Consider the following 25,233-nt stretch of genomic DNA (forward strand, 5'->3'; position numbering starts at 1 on the left):
GCTGGTTGGCCTGGGAACCCCTCGAAGAACTGAACCCGAACCAAGTGGCTGCCAAGTCCAGACTTCCCTGCGACCCCACCCACCCCGGATGAGGGATGTGAGTAGCTCACCTTTCTGTCGTTGGCCACCATCTCAAACCCACCACATTAGCTTAGCTTAGCGACCTACTGATGGGGTAGCCTTACTGAGCTCAATGCAACTTCCTGCAATGGAAGTTAGCAAAAAAAGAAGCATCCTGCTCCATGCTGCCCCCTGCAGGCGTGCAATGTGCATGGTGACATGATTTTCATAAACAACTTTATTGAATATCAACTTTGATAGATGTACGTACATGCCTTTAATTATAAGTATCTGAGCAGTAAATTGTAGTTTTATTGCTTCATCCTTTTGAGAAAAGGAGCTTATGATTATGATTTATTTTTTTTTCATTTCTTTTTTTAATTGAATCAGATTGACTCGATACCTGGTGAGCAGCTCAATTTTGCACCCACAACAAACTCGGAGCTCCCCTTCTCAGCACTAACATACATTAAGAATATATATTTACTGTTTACATCAATCACCAGGAAAAAACGCTAGTTAGAACATTAAAAAATATAGATTGAATACACGTTATTATCATTGTTCAAATGCCAGCCGGGAAATGTTGATGGAAAACAAAAGCAGAATCAAATACTCATCATATGTACTTGAATATGAGCTCATTTGTAAAAAAATAATAATAATAAAAATAACCTCACTTGTGCACGTGACTCCACTGAGACCACAAAGTACAACAGTCTTGAAATAAGCAAACTGTCAACAACAAAAAAACATCAACAAAAGTGTGGAAAAAATTCAAGTCCCTTAATGTGCGTATCAAAAAACCAGTCGAAAGGTTTGATAAATACAATAAATGTGATCATTATTGTGATCAATATTCTTCTGCGTTGGCACGGTGTGCTTAATTAACATTTCACTTTCTCCATTTTGTCTCCTTTGAGGCTCAAACGCGCAAGTTGACACTTGCAAGCTGAAAACGACAACAAAGGGGAAAAACAGGCCCGACAATCGATCGGTCGCCAAATCGATCCATCCATCGACGGCCTCCGATAAATTCGCATTCGCGTGTGAGGTCATCAACATGTGACCGTCTGCTCTCGGCCACGTGATGACATCACCGTTGCGTCGTCTTCCGCAGGACATCGTCGTGTTCCTGAGGGGGAAAAAAAGAAAGAGCAGAAGGCAGGCAGGAGTGTGCGCGCGCAAATGGATTGGTCTCGTATTTCACAGCTTTCAAGAATGACAAACTTGGTCATCTTGCGCTCACTGTGTGTGTGTGTGTGTGGTATGTTTGTACATATGGCTCTTGTGTGTCCAAAATGTCAGGACAGATCAATCTTGGATTTGTAGCCCTCCTCCAACTGTAATTGGCTCATGGTTGGACTTTAACCCCGCCTTCTTCCCTCTCCACCAATCGTCTTTCAGACGGGCGTGGTCTTCCTGTTGAGTGTATCGGAGTTGCTGTCGCGGTCCCTCTTCGCCGTCAGTCGGTCCAGCGTCCCCACGTTGGCCCGGTCCCGCTCCATGGTGGCCCCGGACTGCGTGGCGCCGGCGGGGGCGCCGGCAGAGGCGGCGCTATTCAGCGGGGCGGCGTTCTGGGCGGCGGTCGCCAGGTTGGACTTGGAGTGCGACGGGAGCGTGCCGCTGCCGCCGGCCGCGGCCCCGCCACTACCGCCGCTGCCGCCGTCCTTGGGGAAGTAGTTGTGCAGTTGGTAGAGCGTGGCGCGGTCCATGGTACCGTAGAGGGGGGGCGCGCCGCCGCCCAGGCTGCCCAGCTTGCCGTCCCTGGACAGGGTGTAGATGGAGATGTCGCCGCCGCTGGTGTGATGGGGGTTGGGTAGGGTGGCCACGGAGAAGGGCGGCGCAGATGGCGGCAGGCTGAAGGTTTTGGTCCCGATGGGCGAGGTCTCCTGCGAGTGCGGCGGCTCGGTGGAGCGCGAGCTGGAGCGGGAGCGTCGGCGGAAGCGGTAGCTGGGCAGACGCAGCATGGCGTGCGTGGTGCTCTTGAAGAGGTCGGCGCGAGAGCGGCAGCGCAGCTCCTTGTTCTTCTCGATGTAGATGTTGACGGCCAGGACGCCGACCATCTCGGCCAGGATGAAGGACAGGCCGCCGAAGTAGAAGGACCAGCCGTACGAGTAGTGCCACTTCTTGTCTTCGTCCTTCCGCGGCGAAATGTCGCTGAGCGCCGCCGAGATGTAGACGATCACGCCGATGATGTTGCTCAGGCCTGAGGACGAGATTGCGGCTTGAAAACGAACAACGTCGTCTGGCTTTTGAAAAGAAACCAAAAAAAACCCCACTCATTACCAATTAACCGTCCGATTAATTAATTTGCTCCCAAAAACGTATTCATAGGGGATTTTGCCTCTGACCTGAAGAGGTGGCTTAAAGCAATGGTAGTAGTTACAAAAACGGGCCAGCAGGTGGCAGCAGAGTATAAGAGATCAACCAGGGCCATGTTGCAAAAAGCTCTTTCCTTGTTTGTAATTACTACCATTGCTTTAAGCATTCTCTTCAGTTCAGAGGCTGCATCAAAGTCTTCTGTATGCTCTAGCATAAAATTAAAAAACATAAAAACGTATAAATCATCCAGGGACATTTAAAACATTAAAAATATATATACATATACATCTAAGTATTTACACATTTTTGGGAGCAAAGGATTTAAGAAGATATTACCCCCCCCCCCAAAAAAATTAACTCACTGTCACATGTTACTATTGCGATACTATATGGCTGGTAACTAGTTCAGGGTGTACCCCACCTACTGCCCAGAGACAGCTGGAATAGGCTCCAGCACCCCCGTGACCCTTGTGAGGAATGAGCGCTTAAGAAAAGGGATGGATGGAAACGTATATTGACTGTTAATCAGCATTTTTGAAGAATATAGGCAGAATATAGGGTCCCCCCCCCCCAAAAAAAAAGGAATTAGGAAAAAAAAAATAGATTGGTCGATTATTTTGTCCGATGAATCAATCGGGCCCGAGTTTGGCAAGTGTGAAAGAGATCCAAAATGTGGTGCGAGTGTGTCGCTTCTGACCTGCGGCCACAAAGAGAATTCCTCCTCCCAGGATGACGTTTCTTTTGCTTTTGTAGAAGCCGCTGGAAGCCACGCACACGCCGCCCAGCAGCAGCAGCACGGCGCTCAGGATGGGGAACACGCTGGACGCCCGAACCACGCCTGCGCACACGCACTTGTGAGACAAACATTCTTTCATATCCATTAGCGGCAGACGCGAGTATTGAAGCCGGGCGTACGGATACCCGGTCTTGTTACAAGGTTGCCATGACGCCTGATAACTAGTATCACCCTTTTGTGGTCATTTTAGGATTAGGAGCTAGAAATGGCAAGAATAGAAAATGGATCTTCACATCGTGCAATTTCAAGGATATCTTATATAAAAAAAAAATAATAATATATATTTTTTTTAATTATTTGTTTTATCTGACGAAAGGTTTAAGTACACACACACATACATATATATATATATATATATATATATATATATATATATAATATATATATATATATATTAATATATATTAATATATATATTAATATATATTAATATATATATATAATATATATTAATATATATATATATATATTAATATATATATAATATATATTAATATATATATATATATATATTAATATATATATATATATATATATATATAATAATATATATTAATATATATATATATATATATATATAATAATATATATTAATATATATATATATTAATATATATATTAATATATATATATATTAATATATATATTAATATATATATTAATATATATATTAATATATATATTAATATATATATTAATATATATATTAATATATATTAATATATATATATATATTAATATATATATATATATATATAGAATATATTTCCACACGTAAGGTCATCGCATATGTCCAAATTGTAGCATCTCAAAACGGAAGAGCGGTTGTGAACAAAATGGTGTTCATGTACGACACAGCCAGCAACAGCGTCTGCCTCATACAGCTGAAAATAATCCATTAGCTACTTTTGTGTGTGCGTGCGTGCGTGCGTGCGTGCATATCGCCACCCCCAGACCCAGCAAGTGCGCACCTGACACCCAAACACGCGCGCATCAACACATGCACATCGCGTTTGCCCGACTGCAATTTGTGCGTGGATGTCCGCCCACCACCCCCTTCTGTCCTTTCCACATCCTCCTCCCCCTCCTCCTCTTTGTGTGTGTGTGTGTGCGCGCGCGCGCGCTGCAGATGTGTCACTCACGCAGCAGATACTCAGCGGAGTCTTGGTCGTAGTCGGCGTCATCTGGGAAATGGTTGATCTGCGAGCACACGCCTCGCTTCAAACCTGACGGGCCACAAAGTAGGAATTTGTCAATCACACGCAGATGGCATGTCACGGAATGTGTGCGGCTCATTTGCATATGGTTTCGTCCAATAACGAGGAAAAACAGACCCCACCGAATGTTGACTCATTTGACTGATGGGAATATTTGAATTCTTGACGGTTGTCGTTCAAATGTGGTCACGTGATCCCAGGGAACTTTTTTTTTGGGGGGGGGGGGGCATACTAAAGTGTGATTGCACATCCAGTACAGTAAGTGGCAGTGGTGCTCTCATTGTCAAAGTGTGCAAGGAAGCAACAGTGGCGAGTAACAAAAAACAATGAAGAAGCACTGCTTGATACAAGTCGAAAAGGAAGTTGGATTCCAAACAGGAAAGTGACGAAACTCTCAAGTTGTATTTTGAGCATTTGTGCTTGTGTGTGTACTTTTGGCAACACGAGAAATCCAAGAGTGCGTCGGCGTCCGCTTGTAGACGACGTCACATCTCCATTGAATCCAAATCAATACTTTTTTTTTTGCAAGAACATGGCTGGACGTTAGCAGGCTAAGCTAAGTGCTTACTTGTATCTGTAACAAATTTTAATTTTAATTTTTATTATTGATGTTTTTGTTAAAGCTGTGTTTTAGGAAGTGGAAGTTATGGGGGGTTACCCTTTTTTTTCTGTTTTCCAGAATGAATTATTTTCAGTTTTTTGAGAGATGTAAGTATTACAATATATTTCAAAAAGCAAAAAATTAAGAAAAACAGGAAAAATATTCCCTAAAATAGGGGGGGGGGAATATATATATATATTTTTTTTAAGGACTGCTTTGTTTTGTTGTAATCTTTTTCAGAGTTTTTCAGGAAAAAATAATAATAATGTAATTAATTTAAAAAAAAATGATAAAAACCCTCGAGGCAGCAGATCCTCCAGAGTCCGGAGTGCGTGAGCGCGCCGGGGTCCTTCTTGTCTTTGGGGCTGTCGTCCTGCGCCGCCGACGAGTTGGCGGTGCTGTTGCAGATGAAGGCGCGCGCGTACAGCCAGTAGTCGGTGCCGATGGCCACCGTCATCAGGGCGAAGGCGGCGAAGGCGCCCATGCTGGTCAGCAGCACCTGGATGCCGCGCTCGCACCACGCCAGTACCGGACGCGCCAGGAAACCCGGCTCTGCGTTGACGCCCCCCCACATCATCATCATCATCATCATCATCATCATCATCATCATCATCATCATCACTCTCACTCTTGTGTGTAAGGTATGTTGTGCGGTATCGTATCAGGCTGTTGCCTCATTTCAAGGTATCGGTATTCGTGACGACAGCCGATACTGGTATGGGTTGCCCTCTTAAAATTTCCATCGATTTCATGGCATTTTGAAGGGAAAATGCTCAAAATGGTCTTTCTTTCCAATGATGCGTCTTCGATACATTTTTGTGTGTGTGAGTCATTGTGAGTTTGTTTCAGTGTGTGTGTTTTATGTGAATGTGTGTGTGCGTGTGTGTGTGTGTTACCTGAGGGCAGGTTCCTGCCTTTTGCCTCCATGCCGTCTTGTGCTTGTTGTGGGGCGAATGTTGGCAGCTGCTCCTGTTCAGCTCCTGCTGATCTCCTCCATGCTTGCTGACGTCTGCGTGTCCTCCTCAGTTCTCACCTGTCTTCTGCTTTCCGCTCACTGGCCGCTCTCGGCCGGCGTCGGCGAAGGAAGGAAGGAAGGAAAGAAAGAAAGGAGGAAGACAAAAGGTGAGGGAGAAATGAGAAGATGTGAAAGAACAAAGGTGAGGAGGAGGAGGAGGAAGAAGAAGGGGAGCTTCCTTTCCTCGCCTGTCGGAAAGGCGAAGTCGATTTGAGCGAGAGAGCGAGAGAGGAAAAAGCAGGCGAGTGAGTGGTCGCTCGTCCGTCGCCATGGCAACTGGATTTCCAAACGTCTACCGTGGACAGTGTGAGTGTTTGTGTCGTGTGCACACTTCAGTGGGAATTAAACAGCTCGGGAACATAAATACCTGTCGTTCATTCCATTAATTCTGAAACGCAAAAAAAAAACAATTGTAATCTGGAAAAAGAAAAGGTATAAAAATTGTTCGATTTTCCAAGTCTCACCCCCCCCCCCCCCTCCCATTTCGCTTTGTAAGCCAAAAGTATAGCAATACAGTATAGCACTTGTCTAACGGCTTGTCTCATTTGTTGAGGAACCCAGAAGTTGTCACTGACAGCGATTCTCACACTGACCAGGAGATGGCGACACTGTCGCGCCTGAAGATGATCTGGAATCATCCAGCTCCAGCCCAAATTCCCAAACCGTTAACGACGCACGTGTATGAAAGAAAAAAAATGTTTTTTTTAAATAACTGACTGAAGCAACCACTTTGCAGTCCTGATGACAGGCCAGCGGGCGGCGCTAGTTTATTTCTTATTAACACACAAATAAGCGGTTAAGGAAATGCATGGATGAAAATCGGTATTGAAAATAAATTCTCAACAGACGATGGCAGCTGTCAAGAGAGTTTTTGTTGTAAGCCAGGGGGGGGGGGGGGGGTGCAGCAACAGAGCAGACAACAGGAGACAGATGCCGGCCATTTTTCATTTCATTCATTCGGGTATTCTGATTGATGTTGCATTATTTCTTCTTTAGATTTTACCCCATGTTCTTGTCGTCTAGCCATGGGACTGGCTGTTTTTCTTTTTACCCTTCCTGGTTCAATTTCTATAGTCACATAATAGATGAAATCGGTGCCTTGATAACACAAAGATTTGAGTTCATTGTCTGTTAACTCTGACTCTATTTGGCTTTTTCCAGCTGTCACAGTCGCTGCAGTGTGTGTGTGTGTGTGTGTGTGTGTGTGTGCGTGTGTGTGTGTGTGTGTGTGTGTGTGTGCCATTTGCCAAGTCGTGTACCCTGCTGACATCCATCATCGAGGTGCATGCCAGTGACTGCAATGATATTTATATTTTATATGTATATATATATATATATATTGGTGTCCACAAGTTTCCCTTTTGTAATTGGTTGTTAATTGCAAATGTCTGTCTTCTTACTTTGAAATGTCTCAAAATAAGATATAGATATTGAATGGGTAATATTCAATGTTTTACTAATTATTGAATATACATTACATTACTCCCGAATGTTTTGGACAACACATTACTGGTGACTGTTTATTGAAATAGTAAAGTAAATGTTTCTTCGTGGCTCTGGGGTTGACGAGAATTGAAATGTTATTGAAAGTGCAATCGGAGTTAGCGGACATACGCACAATTTAGAGGGTCCAGATTCTGCCATGGCAATATATATATTGACAGCAGTGGAGTGGATTTCGAAGCAACGGAAGGACCATCCGGCACATCTTCACAGATTTGCGGAATCAGACAACAAGGTCTTCAGGAACTTCTGATTGTCTTCTGGTCCTTGTTCAAATGTTTGCGTGACGGCTTTTTCCGTTGTAATCTTTCAAATTCATGTTTATATTGAAAGACCATCTGAGCGCTGGCAAGGGCTGCTGCTGCGCTGTGCAGGGAGATCCTACTCGGCATTAGCGCATCAGGGAAGCCGCTGCATTTGCACCTTGACCTCAGAGGCAGCAAGTTGGACCAGAAATTGTCAGTAGGTACGCGGCCCATTCTAAATCAAGAACTTCTTCTCTTTTTTCACATTCAATCACCAAATCACACCATTCTAATTTCGACACACTCCAATAAGAAATCGTGCTATTCAGGGCTACTCCATTTTCTTATTCCAAAAATTCTCCTTTTTCAACATAACAGATTCCAGTTTGAATTTTAAATCATTCAGCAAAAATCATTTCACAATATGAATGATTGTCTACATACTCAAAATTCTAACTTGCCAACATTTATTATTATTATTATACTTGATTCAACATTGGTATGCTTTTAAAGTGTGGATATTTTCCAAGTCGACACGAAGAAATCGTCTCCTGCATCCGGATGTTGTCAGCTGTCGTCTGCCGGCTCCTTGAGCGGCTCCACGGAATTGTAGTGCTCTCCCAGCCCGTAAGCGTGACGCATGTAGCTGCAAAGTCACGCGTGACGCATGAGAGAGGAACCAAAACATTCTTCTTTTTTTTTCATGTGAGGAACTCACATCAGGGTGACGGTGTCAGCGGCAAGCTCCTCCCCAATGGTGATGGCCGGTGACTCGGCCTGGATGACTTTGATGGGACGTTGCAGGACTTTGCTTAGCGCTTGGAGCTGTTCAGACAATTCAGACGTAGTTGACACTCCTATGATGGACACGTTTTGAGCTCAAGGGTATTTTTTTTGTGCTTCCATGTCCAACTTTTTTTTTAATCTTTTCTTAATACAATAAAAAAAAAAATTATATAAATTTGACTTTCAAAATTGAAAATAAATAAATGCAAATATATATACTAAGTGGTATAAAAACATTTGCAGTTAAAAAAATAACAAATAAAATTAGCATTTCTGGTCAGAAAAACAACTTTAAAAGTGTCAAATTAAATTTTAAATTAAAAAAATACAAATGAATACATTACAGTGATTCTCAAAGTGTAGCTCCCTCTAGTGGTACACAATTGGAACGTATGGAACAAATCACTGCTGTGGTTGATCACTTTTGAGTTCAAGACATTTGCATTGATTCTTTAAGAACTGTTTTTGTTTATTTTGATGTTGCATTTTATTTTTTTTACAATATTTAACATTTGTGTACCATTCATTTTTAATGGGCAATTTATTACTGCAAATTAATAACTCAATGTAACGCACAATATTCATTTGAATTCACTACTTTTGAGTTTTGACGCAGTGTTCCAGCCTGCCGCGTTTAAAACTCACTTCCAGCTGTCCGCCCCACGCTGCCGTGTGCTCCACGTCGCTACAGTATTTCTCAAAGTCCTCTGCAAGACAATCCCCACGTTATTATATTGATGAAAGTGTTTGACGAGTCGCGTAACGTGTGTTGCGTTCAGGTACCTGCCGTGTACACGTCACCCGTGTCGGGGTTGCTGAGGAACGGCAGGAAGTCGTCGACGTGGCTCCGCATGTGCGCCGCCGCGCGACACCGCAGCGCCTTCACGCTCAACTCTGACTAAAAGATCCGGCACAAGCACATAGAGCACAAGCACACCGCGGTCACGGTTGACGCGCTCGTACCTCATCTCGCCGCAGCAGCTGATCCCGGATGGCGCGGTACATGCAGTGGCCGTCGGAGGAGATCTCCTTGATCTGAAGACCTCGCAGTGCCAGCTTCTCCGCCAGCTTGACGCCCTCCAGGTGGCGCTGGCCCCGCAGGTTTTGCTCCTCTGCCTCGGCGATCCTGCTGTCACGCTCGCGTTCCTGGGCGGCCTTCTTGTCCTGGGAGCAAAACTCAATGTAAGGACGCTTGACTTGTAAAGTATACGCTTAAATTTGGCGCTCACCCTTCTCTTCTGGGTTTTGGAGATGCGAGGCTGCACCTCATCCGTCAGCACCTCCACTCCATTCACCGCCTTTTCCACCTTCAAAGGACATCCGCGGTGGAGAAAAATGAATTTGAAACACTTCTTGTTCTTGTGTTAGTGTTGTACCTTTGCGTCCGAGGTGGACACGAGTTGCCGCAGCTCCTCGCCATGTTTCTGATCCAGCTCCGCCTCCATCTTGGCGATCTCCTCCATCATCTGCTTCCGCTTCTTCTTGTCATTTTTGGGAACGCTATTTTTCACGCTCTGGATTTTGGCTGTCAAATAAGTCATCTTTATTTATGTTGCACTTTCAAACAGCCGCCAACACAAAAGTGTTACGACAATTGGCCATTTAAAATATATAGGTTTAACCTTTATAATTAAAAAATATATATATCTGCCTTAAGTAATAATACTCCTTTTTGTTTTAATTTGACACAATCATTGAGGTATCAACTTAACAATTGGCAATTCTGAACATCCGGGCATTTCCAATATTTCCGTAATGCAACTTTTTAATGCAAATGCTTCCTTTGCCTAGCATACAAACCAGGCAGATTGTTATAGTATTCAAACTTCATTTTATCACATTTTGATCCTCACAAATCAAAAACTACAAAGCCAAAGCCGCCATTTTGATTTGTGACGTAAAATCAATATGCACAGTTTGTAATCATGTAGCTAAACAAAGTATGGTGCAGTCTTAGACCTACAAGCAACAACACAAGAATTCAGTTAAATGAACACCTTGGATATAAAACAGAAGATAATGGAATATTTACCTTGCAGGTCCTTCTTATCCCTACGATGCCGCTTTAGCAACATTTCCTCCGGGGTCTCCACATCCCCCTCGTCCATGATGAAAATATTTCGTTTTTAGGCTGCTACGTGAAAATGTTCATAAGATTCCATGTTGCATGTTTTTACGTTAGAAAATAATTAGACCAGATTCCACAGTCAAAACATTCCGGCTGTTCTTCCTGAGTGTCTTCTTCGCTTGTCGCAACAGTGATAACAAGTGGTCACAGCGCTCTTCTGGCCAGATGGGGTAACACGGGCGCTGCCACGGTAGGTACTGTATTCCATTGTGTAGTTTGTTTTGTAACGATTTATATATATTTCTTAATTAATATAAATGTTGATTAACTATAATAAACATTTTTATATATATTGTACATTTTAGTCGACAATTCTTTAAACTGGATTCTACCGCTCAACGTCATTGCTGGTGACGTCATGGAACGGTGACGTTGCGCGCTAGGGCGGAAGAAGAGCTGCTTGTTTATGTTTCGGTTCCAAAGGGAACTTGCCAGAAGAAAGTGACTACTGTGCATTTCCCCCCTCCTCGGTTTTACCTCCCTGACAGCTGAGCACCGAATCCGTGTGGACATTCTATACATTTGACATTCCTGAGCGTCGTCTGGCTGTCAGGTTAGCGGCATACATGATGACACAGTGGCGGTAGTCAGCTAGCTTGTCGCGCTAGCCTCCTTGCGCTAATGTCGCCGTTGTTTATCAGCCTGGGGCCACATTATTTTATTTTTTACTTTGTCACCTGTTTTGGTATCTAGTCGTATTTTTTTTATTTTACCAGAAAGCATGTCCTGTCTATGCTAACTAACTAGCATGCACACGTACTTAAAATATTGACTTTATAGTGTCATTGCAAGACCAACAAAACTGTTTGCTATCCCCAAGTAAGGTGATAATAATGAATGATACTTATAACACGCAAAATGAAGTGTATTTTAAAATGGCCGCGTGGTGCGTTGAATGTCAATTTAAAAGTCGAGTTAATCTGTGTTGTGGGAGTAGCTGTATAGAGTGGTCAAGTGTTGCCTAAAACTGTTTTTACGTGTTAAGTATAAAATGTGCATTAATGGACAACCTACATGCTATTTATTGTATTGTTTTAAGCGTAACCACGTTATGATAGCATATTTATGAGTGACATGACCTCAAACGGAAACAGACCATGCTTTTACGGATTGGTTTTGAGTGTTTAAACAGCTTCAAAACGACACCTTTGTGCAGTCAAGCAAGATTCTTTTGAGCTCTTGTATTAAGACTGCATTTAAATATATCTCTGTTGGCTCAACGAGAAGAAAAGAGAACATGGATGCTTATTTTTGTGTTAAAGGTTCACATTCCAGAAGTCACGCCTAAGGCGCTTACACAGTCGCTTGAGCGGGAATGAAAGGGCACTTCCACCGGAAATAAGTTCCAAAGCGATGCATGGTATGTAAGAGGGTCAAAACATAAGGCTATAAATTGTGTTTTGTGCTTTTTAATCCGCCAAGGTGGCATACGGCATCCCATAACTGCTTCAATTGACCAAATGATCTGCGCTTCCAGCGAAACGTGCTAGAGGTCGTCATGGCCAGTCGGGGCGCAGCGACAAGACCCCAACGGCGCCAACAAGATGACCAGTTGCTGCTGGGCGAGTCCAGCTTGGTGCTGCGCTTGGTCGAGGGGCAATTCCACGAATTCCAGGAGGTGAGTAGGAAGCGCTGACGGAGACGGCGGCTCAAACGCTGCGCGCTGTTCAGATGGTACAAAAAGCCAGACTGCAATCAACATGACTAAACTGATCAATCGTAAGCTTTACACACGTATGTTTTCATTTATTTCAACCACAAATCTGGGCAATATTGCAATTATTTTCTGTGTAATACATTTTTCCTAATCCAATTTTTCTCAAAACAGAGTCTCATGTAAAAGAGCAGCGACATTAACGGTTGACCAGTTGACCCCTCCATATTAGTGGATTAAAAAAATGAAACAAATTCAATATTTGACCATCATTTTTCATCCTTTAATTCCCCACATTTCTCTTTTGTTGATCTGCATTCTTTGAAGAATTTTTGGGGTTAAAAACTAAACAAAAGAAGAATGCAGGTGCCGATTCTACACGGTTTTCGACTTCCAGGTCGGGTGCAGCTCTTTTCAACACTCAAACACACATCAAATTAAACACATCAGGAAAAGTCTACTAGAACAGCTGGACTTTATTAAGGGTAATCAGAAGCATGGGAAATTTATTTTTTATTTTTTTATTGACTTGTACTAGTTATAGGTCACTTTAATGGTGGACAACATTTTTGAAATATTTTATCTCAGTCTCATTTTTTTTTTAATATATCACAGAATAATGTTATTTGAACATGCAGGGGTGTGTAGACTTTTTATATGCTTAAGTGTGTGTTTGTTTGGCAGGACGCGCAGGCGCATGCAGACGACAACAGTTGACTTTTCATGGAGACGTCTTGGCCGACGTCTCCATGAATGTCAACGAAATGTTTTTGGCTATCGGTGAGTGTCGGCAGCACGACTTCATGCTTCTTCATGCTTCTTCATGCTTCTTCATTCTTCTTCATTCTTCTTCATTCTTCTTCATTCTTCTTCATTCTTCTTCATTCTTCTTCATTCGTTCCTTAAAAGAAAAGAAAGGAAACTTGAAATGAACTTGCGACATACGCAACGACATGGACAAATAACACAAGGACAAATTGTGTCAGCAAATTGTTGGACTTGTTTTATTAAAATAATAATAATAATAATAATAATATATGTTGCATAACTTTTTCAAACTTGTTTTTCACTTAGCATATTTTTCTAAATAGTATCTAGACTCTTTACATGTTTTTTTTTAAATCAACTATTTTACTACTTTATACCCCAAAAATTTATTTTCTTTTTTCTAACACGGAACGGTATCAACTTTTCCTTAAAAATACAAGTTTATCAAGAAATAATATTTTTCGCTTTTAAGAAATTACTTTTTCTTGTACAAATACTGACTTATGTACTCCAAATTCAAACAATAAAAATAACAATTTTCAAGCATTCAACACTGACTCTGCCTTAAAAAATGATTTAAATAAACTTTTACTTGAAAAAAGAGCTGTGCTCTTAATAATACGGATTTCCCTGAAAAATATTGACTTCCCCTCCCAAAAATGCATTTTTCTTTAAAAAAAAAAAGAAAACAACCCAAAACAAAAAATATATTTTCTAATAGAAATACTGCATTTCCCTTACAAAAGAAATACCCTTTTGGAAAAAATACTGACTTCTTTATAATAAGAAAATGGTCAATTTCCTGCATAAAATACAAAATTTCTAAACTTTATTTATAGGGCACTTTAAAAATAACTGCAGTTAATTCTCATGAGTGTATTTGTTACTTTTTCTTATCCAACTGGACCCTTGAAGTAGTTTGTTCAAACTCAAATATTTCATGAAGATTGAAGGTCATCAAAAGTTTTTTGCTTTTTTGCTAGCTCAGCGCTTGCCCAAGACGGAGCCCGAGTGGGCGGGCACCAGCAACGGAGGGCGTAACCGCGGCGTGGACCTGACCTGACGTGGTGTGGCGTATGTGACTTGGCCACCAGGGGGCAGTAGAAGACAGACATTCAGGAGACACCACACAACCTAGTTTCGTCCGCCCATCTAAGCTGTTTTGATTTGTGTGTTAGCATTAAGCTAGCAGACACTGTAAGACTAAAGTTTTGTGGTTTGGTTCAAAGAGGGTTAGGGTTTTGAAGATGTTGGCTTCCACTCAAATATTTAATCTCAAGACGAAAACCGTAAAAAAAACAACAACTTGTAAGTCAAGGTACCACAACTTTCAAGCTTGTTTGCGCTACAGTCAAATTTAGCACACGTGACTCATAAATGAGCATTGGTTGCCCCCTGGTGGCTCCACGATGCACCTGCAAGGGCCCCCTTCCCTCCCCCAAAAGATGCTTGATTTACAAGATTCTTTTGAGTGTGTCTTTTGCGCTGCCGTCTTGGCTTGTTTGCAGACTTGCGGGCGGTGTGCAAAGTTTTGCCGAGCGCCAACTGGAAGCCACGACAACTTGCGATATCCTTAAAGCCATCAAAAGTCGTCGCTTGTCATTTGTGGCTTGGCCAACGTCAGAGGTGCCCAGTTTAGTTTGTCCCATATTTGTATGTGTATTTGAACCCACAATTTTTTCCCTCTCACTTTTTACACGCCTTGTTTGCACTAATGACTCACAAGCATTTCACCGTGTCCTAATAACAGCTCATGCCGTATAAATATATAAACACAATACTGTAAATAGCCTGTTGTCGACGTAGCAGTTGTGTAACTAAAACACAACAAAAATGTAATAACGATATGCGGGCGTGTCTCCTCATTGGCGGTCTTAAAAAGTGGATGTGGTGTTTATCAGCCTTCCTGTTTCAAAGTCATTGTCAGCCTTTGCTCAATAAGTGTCATCAGCTGATTTGCAAAATACTGCATTGGCACTTTTTTGCTTCAAACGATGCGGCATATGCCGCGGAGGAGGCGGGACTTCCGACTTCCTGCTTCAAACGATGCGGCATATGCCGCGGAGGAGGCGGGACTTCCGACTTCCTGGTTTCACACATCCGCTTTGTTTTCAATTCCAGTTTGCGCCGCGGGGGCCGCGTCCCATTTGTTGCGCTTCCGCCTTTTGTGCCCCTCGGTTGCGCCTTCCCATCGACGGGTGCGAGCGTGTCGTGCGTCGATCTCAGTTGTACGAAGCGTTTCAGAAAGTTTCGATGGGCGTGAGCGTTATAACCTCATTGTATATTATCATTTAAGTCCAACTATAATATCATAGTCACACCTTTTTTCCCTAAAAATACCAACCTAATTCATAACCCCCCCCCCCTCTTTTTCCTTCTTCTAAATGCTAACTTTTTCAAATAAAAATATTGAACTGTATTTCTCCTGGAAAAATGACTTTGTCCTTTCTTAAGTCATGTTGAGAAAAAGTCGTATTTTTGTCTTTAACCTGTTCTGTACTAAACCACTGTTTCTCGAACCCCTATCCAGCTTGTTTTCCATGTCTCTCCAGCCAACACAGCTGAAGATCGTTATCAGGCTTCATGCAGAGCTTGCTGATTAGCTGATGGTTTGAAACACCTGTGTTGGCCGTGGGAGACATGGAAAACATTCTGGATCGGGAGACTCGAGGACCGCTGGACTAAACTAATAAATACTGGAATACAATCATGTCATTTGAATGCAGTGAATGATCGTTCCAATGCTTTTATTGTTAAAAGTATACAATTCTAGGGTGGGGAAAATGTCTTGAAAAGCATCTGACTTACTTTTTGTTTTATTATTAAATGTCATTACACAATATGTGTATCTATATATATTAGATACATCTACATAACCCTTTTGAAGCATTTTTTAAATGTATTTATGTTCCTTATGGAAAATACTTTGTAAAGGAGATGACGTGTGTGAGCCAGTTTGACCTTGAGCCGTTTTGTCCAAAGCAAGCGAGGCAAGCGGCCTCATCGGTTGCCTGGCTGCACATTCGGCCTGCTCGCCGCGGCGCCCCCCAGCGGCGGGAAATGGCAACGCGCTCCTCCTGACATGGAAAAGAATGACGAGCGCCATGTCTGATCCTCCGCTGGCGGACTAGCGCGGACGGCGGCGACAAGACGCGCTCGGTCCCCGGTGGACGTCGACCGCCGCCAGCACCGGGGAGGGGCGGGCGGCGGGAAGGAGAGGGGGGGGGGGAGTAGGGGAGGTGTGTGCGTGGGGGGGGGGGGGGGTCGCTTCCCCCTCCGCCGGGATTGCGAGGCGCCATGGCCGACAGCGCGGGGATTCAGCAGGGCTCGCCGGCCATCGGCGCCGCGGGTTCGGCTCCGGCCGCTCCGGGCCCCGGCGGCGCCGAGAGCTCCGGCGCCGCCGGGGGCTCCGCGCGGATCGGCGTCAAGAAGGCGCAGCTTCGCTCGTCGCCTCGCCACAAGAAGCTGGAGAAGCTCGGGCTCTATTCGTCCTGCAAGGTGGGATCCGTGTTATGATGATGGTGATTGTGATTATTATGATCGCGAAGCCTCCCCCAAGGCGACTTGTCTTTGCGTTTGGCGCATTTTGTTGCCCGAACTCGTCGCTGCAAATGGATGGAAGCCATTACGCTTGCGCAACAGCGTAACAAACAAACAAACAAACATTTGAATGGTTTGGACTTCTCAACGCGGGCCTTCCTTCTTCGACTGCATTCTTCGTTGTTCAACGGGGGGGTGTAAACATTGGCAAGACGGGTTTGGGGGCGCTTCCCAACTGGACTGCGTTCCCGCGTCTCCGTTTATTACTCGCAAATAAGGAATAATATGCCCTTGAGTCGTCAGGAGTTTGATTAGTAGGCGCTTTTTTTTTTTTGCAGAAGCGGCCTTTGTTTTGACAGGCTGACAGCTGCTGGCGAGGCGAGGGAGGGGGCGGAGTTTGTTGTTGTTTCTACGAGCATGCGCACAACGTATCTCTGGCCTGACACTGACAGGCCGCAACATGTTGCGCAGCCACAAAATACAAACTTACTCAACTTGCTAATATCATGGCTGCTTGCATCGAGAAATAGTCAACTTACGAGAGTGTTTAGATTTAAAAATAAATAAAATAAAGTAGTAGTTTTTTGGGGGGAGTTTGTACTGGGATGTAAAAGTTGTTTTTATAAGGACAGAAAATTGCAATCAAGGAAACATTTGAGTGTAAATATGTCCTGGCCAATTATTATTAATTTTAGTACAAAAAAAGAGTGTATTTTTCAAAGGGGAAAAAAGTTACTTAAGACATGTAACATTTCTATGAGGAAATAGTTGCATGCAATTAAAAAAAAAAAATTGGAAGGAGGAAAAGTTGGAACAATGACAATAAAAAGAAAGTGTATTTATTAGCTAGGGGAAATGTTATTTGAGTAAAATAATCTGACAAGAACAATGTATATTTTTTTGCAGAGAATTTGTATATATTTTATTATTCAAGAAAAAGAAATCTAAGGATTTGGAGTAGTTTTTATTTTAGAGAGAGAAAAAACAAAACAAAAAAAAGTCCATTGACATTTTTTTGCATTTATCCCAAAACGTTGCAACGTGACTAGAATAGTCATTTTATTTTTATTTTTCCAGAAGAATTGACAAATGAATGAAGTGCTTATCCAAGAAAAAGAAAGTCTGAAAATTTTGCTTCATTTATTCAAGAAAAAAAAAGTCATCCTGTCGTTGATGCCCATTGAAATGCATGTTTTTGTTTTTACCCAAAAAATTCTTCAAAAAAACACCAATAAACCTTCAATATGTTTTCCACAAAATATGGGAGTATCTAGAGAATAAAAATCCGAGAATAAAACGTCCCCCAAAAATATAGCACAACTAATATCTGTGAACAGGAGTATCGTTCGCCGCCCAAGCGCGAGTATGCGGGGGTTCGACTGCAACTGCTCGTAGATTCCATTAGTGTGTCATGTTGTGTTTTTGCCAGCAGGCGGAGGGCACGTGCAAGTGCAACGGCTGGAAGAGTCTGAACCCGCCGGCCACGCCTCCGCGCAGTGAGCAGCAGCAGCAGCCCGTCGCCAGCAACCTCCGCCAGCCCTGCCGCAGCTGCTCGCACGCTTTGGGTGCGAGCAGCCTGACCCGACGCGTGGATGTGTCGCGTGGCTGCATTTGACGGGTTTGCTTCGCTCGGCAGGGGATCACGTGAGCCATCTGGAGCGCGTCCCCGAGGACGAGATCGACCGGCTGCTGGGCGTGGCGCTGGACGTGGAGTACCTGTACACGTGCGTGCACAAGGAGGAGGACGCCGACACCAAGCAGGTCTACTTCTCGCTCTTCAAAGTAAGACTCCGTTTGTCGTTAGAAGCGCTTGATGTGCGTCAGTGTTGTTGGGGCAGACATGTTTCATTTGTGTCATTTTTTTCAATTCCTTTACATTGGCCTCAATTCCATGCAGAGTTTCAGCCCAGTCCGCAAATAGACAGCAGCAGTTGTGCTACCCCCCCCCCCCAAAAAAAGTGAATTTTTCCAAAGAAAACAAACTGCATTTGAGGGAATTTTAAAATAAATTATATATAAATATTATTTTATTATTATTTCTAAAAATATATATTTTCATTGATTTTTTTTGCATAGAAATCTTAGCTATGTAATGAGAAAGTATGATTTAGTCAGACTTCTTCTTGTTGCTGTTAAAGTTTGTAATATTCATTCAAGAAAAACAAGGCAAAAAGACTTCATTCATTGAAAATTTGTTGACAGGAGAAAAAGCCATAAAACAAATATTTGTTTTATCTGAGGGGAAAAATGCAGATTTTCCAAGAATGATTATTTAAGTCATAAACGGACAATATAGAATTTTTTTTTTCTTGCTTAAAATGTGCCGGTATTTTATGAAAAGAGTCACATTTTTTTTAAATGTGATTAGAAATGCTTTTGAGCGTGTTTGTCTGCCAGCTCCTGCGGAAATGCATCCTCCAGATGGGCAAGCCGGCGCTGGAAGCACAGGAGAGCCCGCCTTTCGAGAGGCCCAGCATCGAGCAGGTAGCCGCCCGCCGATCGCCCGCCGATCGCCCGCCGATCGCCCGCCGATCGCCCTCCCCGCCCCGCCCCGCTTATTTTTGGTGCGCGCGTTGTGGCCGGCCGGCCGTCAGGGCGTCAACAGCTTTGTGCAGTACAAATTCAGCCACCTGCCGTCCAAAGAGCATCAGACCATCGCGGAGCTGGCCAAGATGTTCCTCAGCCAGATCAACTTCTGGCAGCTGGAGACGCCGTCGCAGAGACGCCAGCGGCTCGCCAGCGACGACGTGCAAGGCTACAAGGCCAACTACACCAGGTAGCCGCCGCCCGCCCGCGCCCGCCCGCGCTCGCGACCGGCTTGGCGGCAGAGCCCAAAAGTGCTGCTTTTGCAGGTGGCTGTGCTACTGCAACGTGCCTCAGTTCTGCGACAGCCTGCCGCGCCACCGCACCACGCAGATCTTCGGCCGCACGCTGCTGCGCTCCGTCTTCGCCGTCCTGCGCAAGCAGCTGCTGGAGCAGGCCAGGCAGGAGAAGGACAAGCTGCCGCCCGACAAGCGGACGCTCATCCTCACGCACTTTCCCAAGTCAGAGACACAAACCAGCAAAATGGCGCCGGCCCGCTTCCGCGTCCGTTTGGCCAACGTGGGTGGGCGTGTTGCGTTGTCAGGTTCTTGTCCATGCTGGAGGAGGAAGTCTACAGCCACGGCTCGCCCATCTGGAAACAAGACTTGCCGGCAGGGCCGCCCGGGGGGGAAATGGCCGCCCATACCGGTGAGTCGCTCAACGCTACGAAGATGTCGGGCAGCACCGCCGCCTCGCGCACGTCACGCAATTCAGTACATCCGCAACATGAAAAACACTCATAGAACACATTCCTTCAATCTTAATGGATTTTAAGCAATGTAACAAACCCAACAATGAAAAATGTCATTTATTCAAAAATAATAGTTGTGCAAAAAGTTCAGACGACAATAATGCATACCAAATCTAAATACATTTCAACATTCACAACTTGTGTACATTAAAAAAATATATTATTATTGGGTTGGGGAGGAGTTCTGGTGGGGGGTGTCGGGTCGGTGCTGGATTTCACCTTCCTTGGTTTTCTTTGGTCCTTCCTCGGGTCTCCTGGTGTTCGGTTTAGGTGAACGGTATGAGATTTTTTCTAATAGGTTTTTTGGTGAGCTAACAAATACACGCACGCACGCACGCACGCACGCACGCACATACATGGCCCTTGCCCACACACACACACAAAAATAAATAAAAAATAAATAAATAAAGAGCGATGATGATGACATTTCCGAATGAACAATACTGAGCTCTTAAAAAAAAATAATAATAATAATAAAAAATATATATATTTTTTTAATATTATGAATGCATATATTATTGAAATATTTATTCTAATCAATATTGCAGTCCACATTTATAGTATGGATATGCAACTCATTTTGCAAAATGAGTTAATGAAATTCATTTGATGTATTGCTCAGCCCTAATTTTAACAGCCTGCAATTGTCAAGCTGACATGTGACCTTGTCAACTTTTGTAGTAGCCTCAATCACCCTTGCAACATTCAAGACCAACAAGGATCACATTAAAAAAGAAAGATCAGCCAAAATGCTAACACAAAAGATTTATGGCGGCGCCACTTGCTGCCTTTGTTTGCGACAAGTTGGGCAAATTTCAACATTTAGCATCAATCAAAACAACGCTTGTCGTAAAACATACAAAGTTTTCCCCAGCAAACTGTTTTGTTAACCAGCCTGCGTGCGAGAATGCCCAATGGCCACCAGGTGGCGTAATAGCTTATTTCAAAATGAGTTTCAAGCTAAATTATTGCTACCGCCGTCATTTTGAAAAATATTGCTATAATGTAAGCTAGTCAGTACCTCATGATGGCACAATTTGCGAGAATGTTGTTAGCATTTAGCCTCCGAGCTGGAACGAACTTGCAAATACGCGACGACCTGCCCTACTTTATTCTCTTAGTCGTCAGAGCGCCCCCGGTGGCCAGGCCCTTATACTACAGCATCAGCCCAGCATCGTGCGTAGACCTCCCGAGCGGCGCCGCCAGTCCAGCCAGCAAACCGCCAACAGTTCTCGAGCCAAGTCCCGGTACGCTATCGAATTGCGCACCCTGAAGTCTTTTGGCCGGCGTTTCCTTCATTTTTCTTTTTCTGGCGGCAGCTGAGAAGCGCAAGCCCTCGGAGCCCCTCCCCCAAGAGGAGATGAAGAGGCCCAGGGTGATGGGCGACATCCCCATGGAGCTCATCAACGAGGTGATGGCCACCATGGCGGACCCCGCCGCCATCCCGGAGGTGAGCAGCAGCAAGAATCCTTTTGCAACAACGTTATTGCGATTTGGACTAGAAATCCCATTGACGGCGTTCAAGTGTTGTTGTTTTTTAAAATCATTTCTGCCGAAATTGCAACTCGTCTAGCATCGAATGCATTTTGTCGTTTGCGGATCAGACCAGCCTGCTGTCGGCGCGCGACGAGGCGGCGCGTCTGGAGGAGCGCCGGGGCGTGATCGAGTTCCACGTGATCGGCAACTCGTTGAACCAGAAGCCCAACAAGAGGATCCTCATGTGGCTGGTGGGCCTCCAGAACGTGTTCTCGCACCAGCTGCCGCGCATGCCCAAGGAGTACATCACGCGGCTCGTCTTCGACCCGTAAGCCGCCGCCGCCGCCGCCGCCGCCGCCGCCGCCGCCGCCGCCGCCGCCGCCGCCGCCGCCGCCGCCGCCTTCTCGCCGGATGTGTTGAGCGTTGCTTTTATTCGGACAGGAAGCACAAGACGCTGTCGCTGATCAAGGACGGCCGCGTGATCGGCGGAATCTGCTTCCGGATGTTCCCTTCTCAAGGCTTCACTGAAATCGTCTTCTGCGCCGTGACGTCCAACGAGCAAGTCAAGGTGAGACCACGCGCGCGCACGCGCGGACTCGCTCGCGCACGCACGCCATACTTGGATGCGCTGATTGCAGGGTTACGGCACCCACCTGATGAACCACCTGAAGGAATATCACATCAAGCACCGCATCCTCAACTTCCTCACCTACGCCGACGAGTACGCCATCGGCTACTTCAAGAAGCAGGTAGCCTAGCGACCGGCGCTCAGCGTGCTTCGTAACCAAGGGTCTCGCTAACGCGCCGGGACCTCTGCCAGGGTTTCTCCAAGGACATCAAGGTGGCCAAGGCCAAGTATGTGGGCTACATCAAGGACTACGAGGGCGCCACGCTCATGGGGTGCGAGCTCAACCCCAGCATTCCCTACACCGAGTTGTCCGTCATCATCAAGAAGCAAAAAGAGGTGCGTACAAGCAAGCGCGAGAGAGAGAGAGAGTGTGAGTTTCAAAGCAAAGTTAGCATTTAGTTTATAGCGAGCATTTTTGTCATTGGTGACGAGCATTTTTTGTACAACTGCTGGTCATATGACACGGACGCCATCTTGTTACCCTGCCGAAGCACAGTAGGCCAAATTCTCAGTTCTGGGCTAACAAAAAAATAATAATAATAAATAAAAAAAAAGGAGGAAAGCTATGTATAAAAATAAAAACACAGCTAAACGAAGCAAAGTGACGTCATTTTTTTTTTTTTAGAATCGTTACCTACAATGTCCTTTACGTGTGTAGTTGGCGGTTGGGGCGTTTTCCGGCCGGAAATACATTCCGGATAGTCTTCAGGCGCCGCACTGTCGCCATCTCCTGGTCAGTGTGCGAAATGCTTTCAGTGAGAAAATCGTGGCCATCCAAAACGAATACAACATACGCGAACACTCCGGGTGGCCAAACGGTCAGGCATGCCTCGTGATATGTTCTCTTCATTTAAAAGAAAAGAAAACATTGACAATCAAGCTGTGATTACTTTTTTAGCGATATTAAAAATCCTAGCTGTATTTCAATTTTGGTGTTCCATACGTTTGGCCTTTTCATCACTTTGGTCCAGATTCGTCTTGTCCTCATCAGACAAGCTTTGTTCCTAAACTATTGTGTCTCATTTCTGTACTTGTTTGCAAAAATAACAATAAATAGAAACATAATCTGGCCTTCCACTTTTTCTTTTTGCATCTTGTGATGTCATGTACATTTGTCACCTCTGCTGGTCGCAGCCAAAAAAGTGCACGGGTTTTAAATGGGGTAGGATTTCAAACTCTAATTTATTTATAATTTGGATTTCAAAATATGCTTCGTTTCAAATGAGCGTTTTAAACGGCGGTTAGGGTTTTCATTTAGGATCTTAAAAGTGTGCGCATTTGAGATGACAAAGAATTTGCGTGTGGCGCCGGTTCAGATCATCAAGAAGCTGATGGAGAGGCAGCAGGTCCAGATCCGCAAAGTCTACCCGGGCCTCTCGTGCTTCAAGGACGGCGTCAGGCAGATTCCCGTCCAAAGCATCCCCGGCATCCGTGCGTGCGTCCGTCCTTTGGCCCCCCCGCTTGCCGCCGTCCCCGGTTTGACTTCTCTCGTGTGCGCGTCCGCAGGTGAAACCGCATGGAAGCCGCTGGCCAAAGGGTGAGTAAGCGCATCTCGGGCGCCATTTGTGACCTCGGGATCGACCTTGCCGCCTCTCCTGCAGGAAGGACGTCCGAGACCCCGAGCAGCTGCACGGCGCGCTCAAGAACATCCTGCAGCACGTCAAGGTGACTCGCGTGCGTGTTGCTCACGTGTTACTCGCCGCTTGACTCGGCGCGGTCTCGTCTGTCAGGGTCACCAGAACGCTTGGCCCTTCATGGAACCCGTGAAGAAGACCGAGGCGCCGGGATACTACCAAGTTATCCGCTTCCCCATGGGTGAGTCAAATCCACGTTTAAAATAGCAACAGAAGTCCATCGTGGGAAAAAGAACAACAGCGCGTGCAGGAAGGCTTTAAAAAAGTTGAAGGAAAAAAACACACAAATCTTTTTTTATTCCAATGAAGTAAAGTCTAAAAAATGACCCTTTTTTTTCCCATGTAGGCATTAACTGTAAAAACAGGCCGTATAACAATGCAGAGACAAACAAATAACGTGTAGGCATTAAAAAACATGAGCCCCCCCCCAAATGATGTATAGTACGGCGTTTTTTTCTAAACATGGATTTTGTATTTTACAAATATGCTATACAGTAATATACTGGGAAAAAATATGTAGTCAGGCATGTAAAATAAAACCTCTTTTTTTTTATACACAAAATCATGTTTAAAAAATGTATTTTCAGAAATAATTACAGTAGGTTAAGATTTTTAAAAACAATGCGGTATTTTTAATTTGCATTTCTACATGGAATTATTTAGGGTAAGGCTCTTTTAATCAACTTGTGTAATGAGTTTTTAGATATACTTTTAAAAAACAGGACATTTGAAAGCAGAACATTTGAAGGAGCAACATGCATAGTACAAATTCGTTTTGCAAAAACAACATGCATGCGTGCTCGTTTTTACAAACGATTATCGCCGGCTAAATAAGCGCACAGAAAAGCATTTCATGTGCGCTTGGCGTTTTGTTGCCGTTTTGTTGCCTTGCCATAAACGTGTTCCCAACGCTCGCCAGACCTGAAGACGATGAGCGAGCGCCTGAAGAGCCGCTACTACGCCACCCGCAAGCTCTTCATGGCCGACATGCAGCGCGTCTTCACCAACTGCCGCGAGTACAACCCGCCCGAGAGCGAGTACTACAAGTGCGCCAACCTACTCGAGAAGTTCTTCTACACCAAGATCAAAGAGGCGGGCCTCGTCGACAAGTAGCGGCGCCATCCTGCCAATCAGGCGGCGGCGGCAGCAATGGCGGCGGCAACGGCGGCAACGGCGCCGCCCTCCCTTGCTCGACGCCAATGAAAAATGTACATATTTTCTTCCATGTCGGGCGCGACTATCAAAATTTGCACTTTTGCTTCTATGAGCTTTTTTCTTTCCCGACAACTCGACTGCTGTTTAACCAATTCAGTCTTAATTTATTTTTCTCTTACGATATAATTTGTGCTGCAGATAGAGATTGACAACTTTACACTTTGTGCAATACTGTGTCGTTTTTCCGTTTTGTATTAAGACAAAAAAAAAGCATTTTTGTAAGAGGCTCCTCTTTGTACAGTTGCTTTTAACGACGCAGTATTTAGTCGCTTTTATAGACGGAATAAAATGAAACGGCTCGCCGGGAA

At 44.5% G+C, this 25,233-nt stretch overlaps 3 protein-coding genes across 11 annotated transcripts; 1 reads left to right on the top strand and 2 right to left on the bottom strand.

Annotated features, from left to right (window-relative positions):
* Positions 1-313: 313 nt before the first annotated feature.
* On the bottom strand, positions 314-6,404 carry LOC147157356 (voltage-dependent calcium channel gamma-4 subunit-like). Its single transcript, XM_086063013.1, has 5 exons — positions 5,896-6,404; positions 5,297-5,551; positions 4,324-4,407; positions 3,083-3,223; positions 314-2,269 (listed from the first exon to the last, which is right to left on the bottom strand). The coding sequence occupies exons 1-5, from the start codon at positions 5,924-5,926 to the stop codon at positions 1,464-1,466; spliced, it is 1,317 nt and encodes a 438-aa protein (XP_085919139.1). The 5' UTR covers positions 5,927-6,404; the 3' UTR covers positions 314-1,463.
* A 1,808-nt stretch (positions 6,405-8,212) lies between these two features.
* Positions 8,213-10,821, bottom strand: otud6b (OTU deubiquitinase 6B). Its single transcript, XM_086063019.1, has 8 exons — positions 10,581-10,821; positions 9,925-10,073; positions 9,778-9,855; positions 9,512-9,712; positions 9,332-9,446; positions 9,194-9,255; positions 8,481-8,587; positions 8,213-8,408 (listed from the first exon to the last, which is right to left on the bottom strand). The coding sequence occupies exons 1-8, from the start codon at positions 10,654-10,656 to the stop codon at positions 8,330-8,332; spliced, it is 867 nt and encodes a 288-aa protein (XP_085919145.1). The 5' UTR covers positions 10,657-10,821; the 3' UTR covers positions 8,213-8,329.
* Positions 10,822-11,042: 221 nt separating this feature from the next.
* Positions 11,043-25,233, top strand: kat2b (K(lysine) acetyltransferase 2B). 9 transcript variants are annotated; one of them, XM_086062686.1, is made up of 22 exons: positions 11,043-11,229; positions 11,939-12,036; positions 12,154-12,294; positions 13,015-13,110; positions 14,082-14,724; positions 18,068-18,203; positions 18,275-18,420; positions 19,036-19,122; positions 19,233-19,414; positions 19,491-19,682; positions 19,766-19,869; positions 21,094-21,219; positions 21,292-21,422; positions 21,577-21,776; positions 21,890-22,016; positions 22,087-22,197; positions 22,269-22,412; positions 23,393-23,507; positions 23,583-23,613; positions 23,678-23,741; positions 23,807-23,891; positions 24,630-25,233. In XM_086062686.1, the coding sequence occupies exons 5-22, from the start codon at positions 14,476-14,478 to the stop codon at positions 24,821-24,823; spliced, it is 2,424 nt and encodes an 807-aa protein (XP_085918812.1). In that variant the 5' UTR covers positions 11,043-11,229; positions 11,939-12,036; positions 12,154-12,294; positions 13,015-13,110; positions 14,082-14,475; the 3' UTR covers positions 24,824-25,233. The 9 variants fall into 9 exon arrangements, with proteins under 9 accessions (XP_085918812.1, XP_085918807.1, XP_085918809.1 ...); XM_086062681.1 differs by having other exon boundaries at positions 23,393-23,613; XM_086062683.1 differs by having other exon boundaries at positions 18,071-18,203; positions 23,393-23,613.

Source organism: Leptonotus elevatus, chromosome 19 (genome assembly GCF_054856555.1).
Source record: "Leptonotus elevatus isolate MCC_2025b chromosome 19, RoL_Lele_1.0, whole genome shotgun sequence".
Taxonomy (NCBI): Eukaryota; Metazoa; Chordata; class Actinopteri; order Syngnathiformes; family Syngnathidae; genus Leptonotus; species Leptonotus elevatus.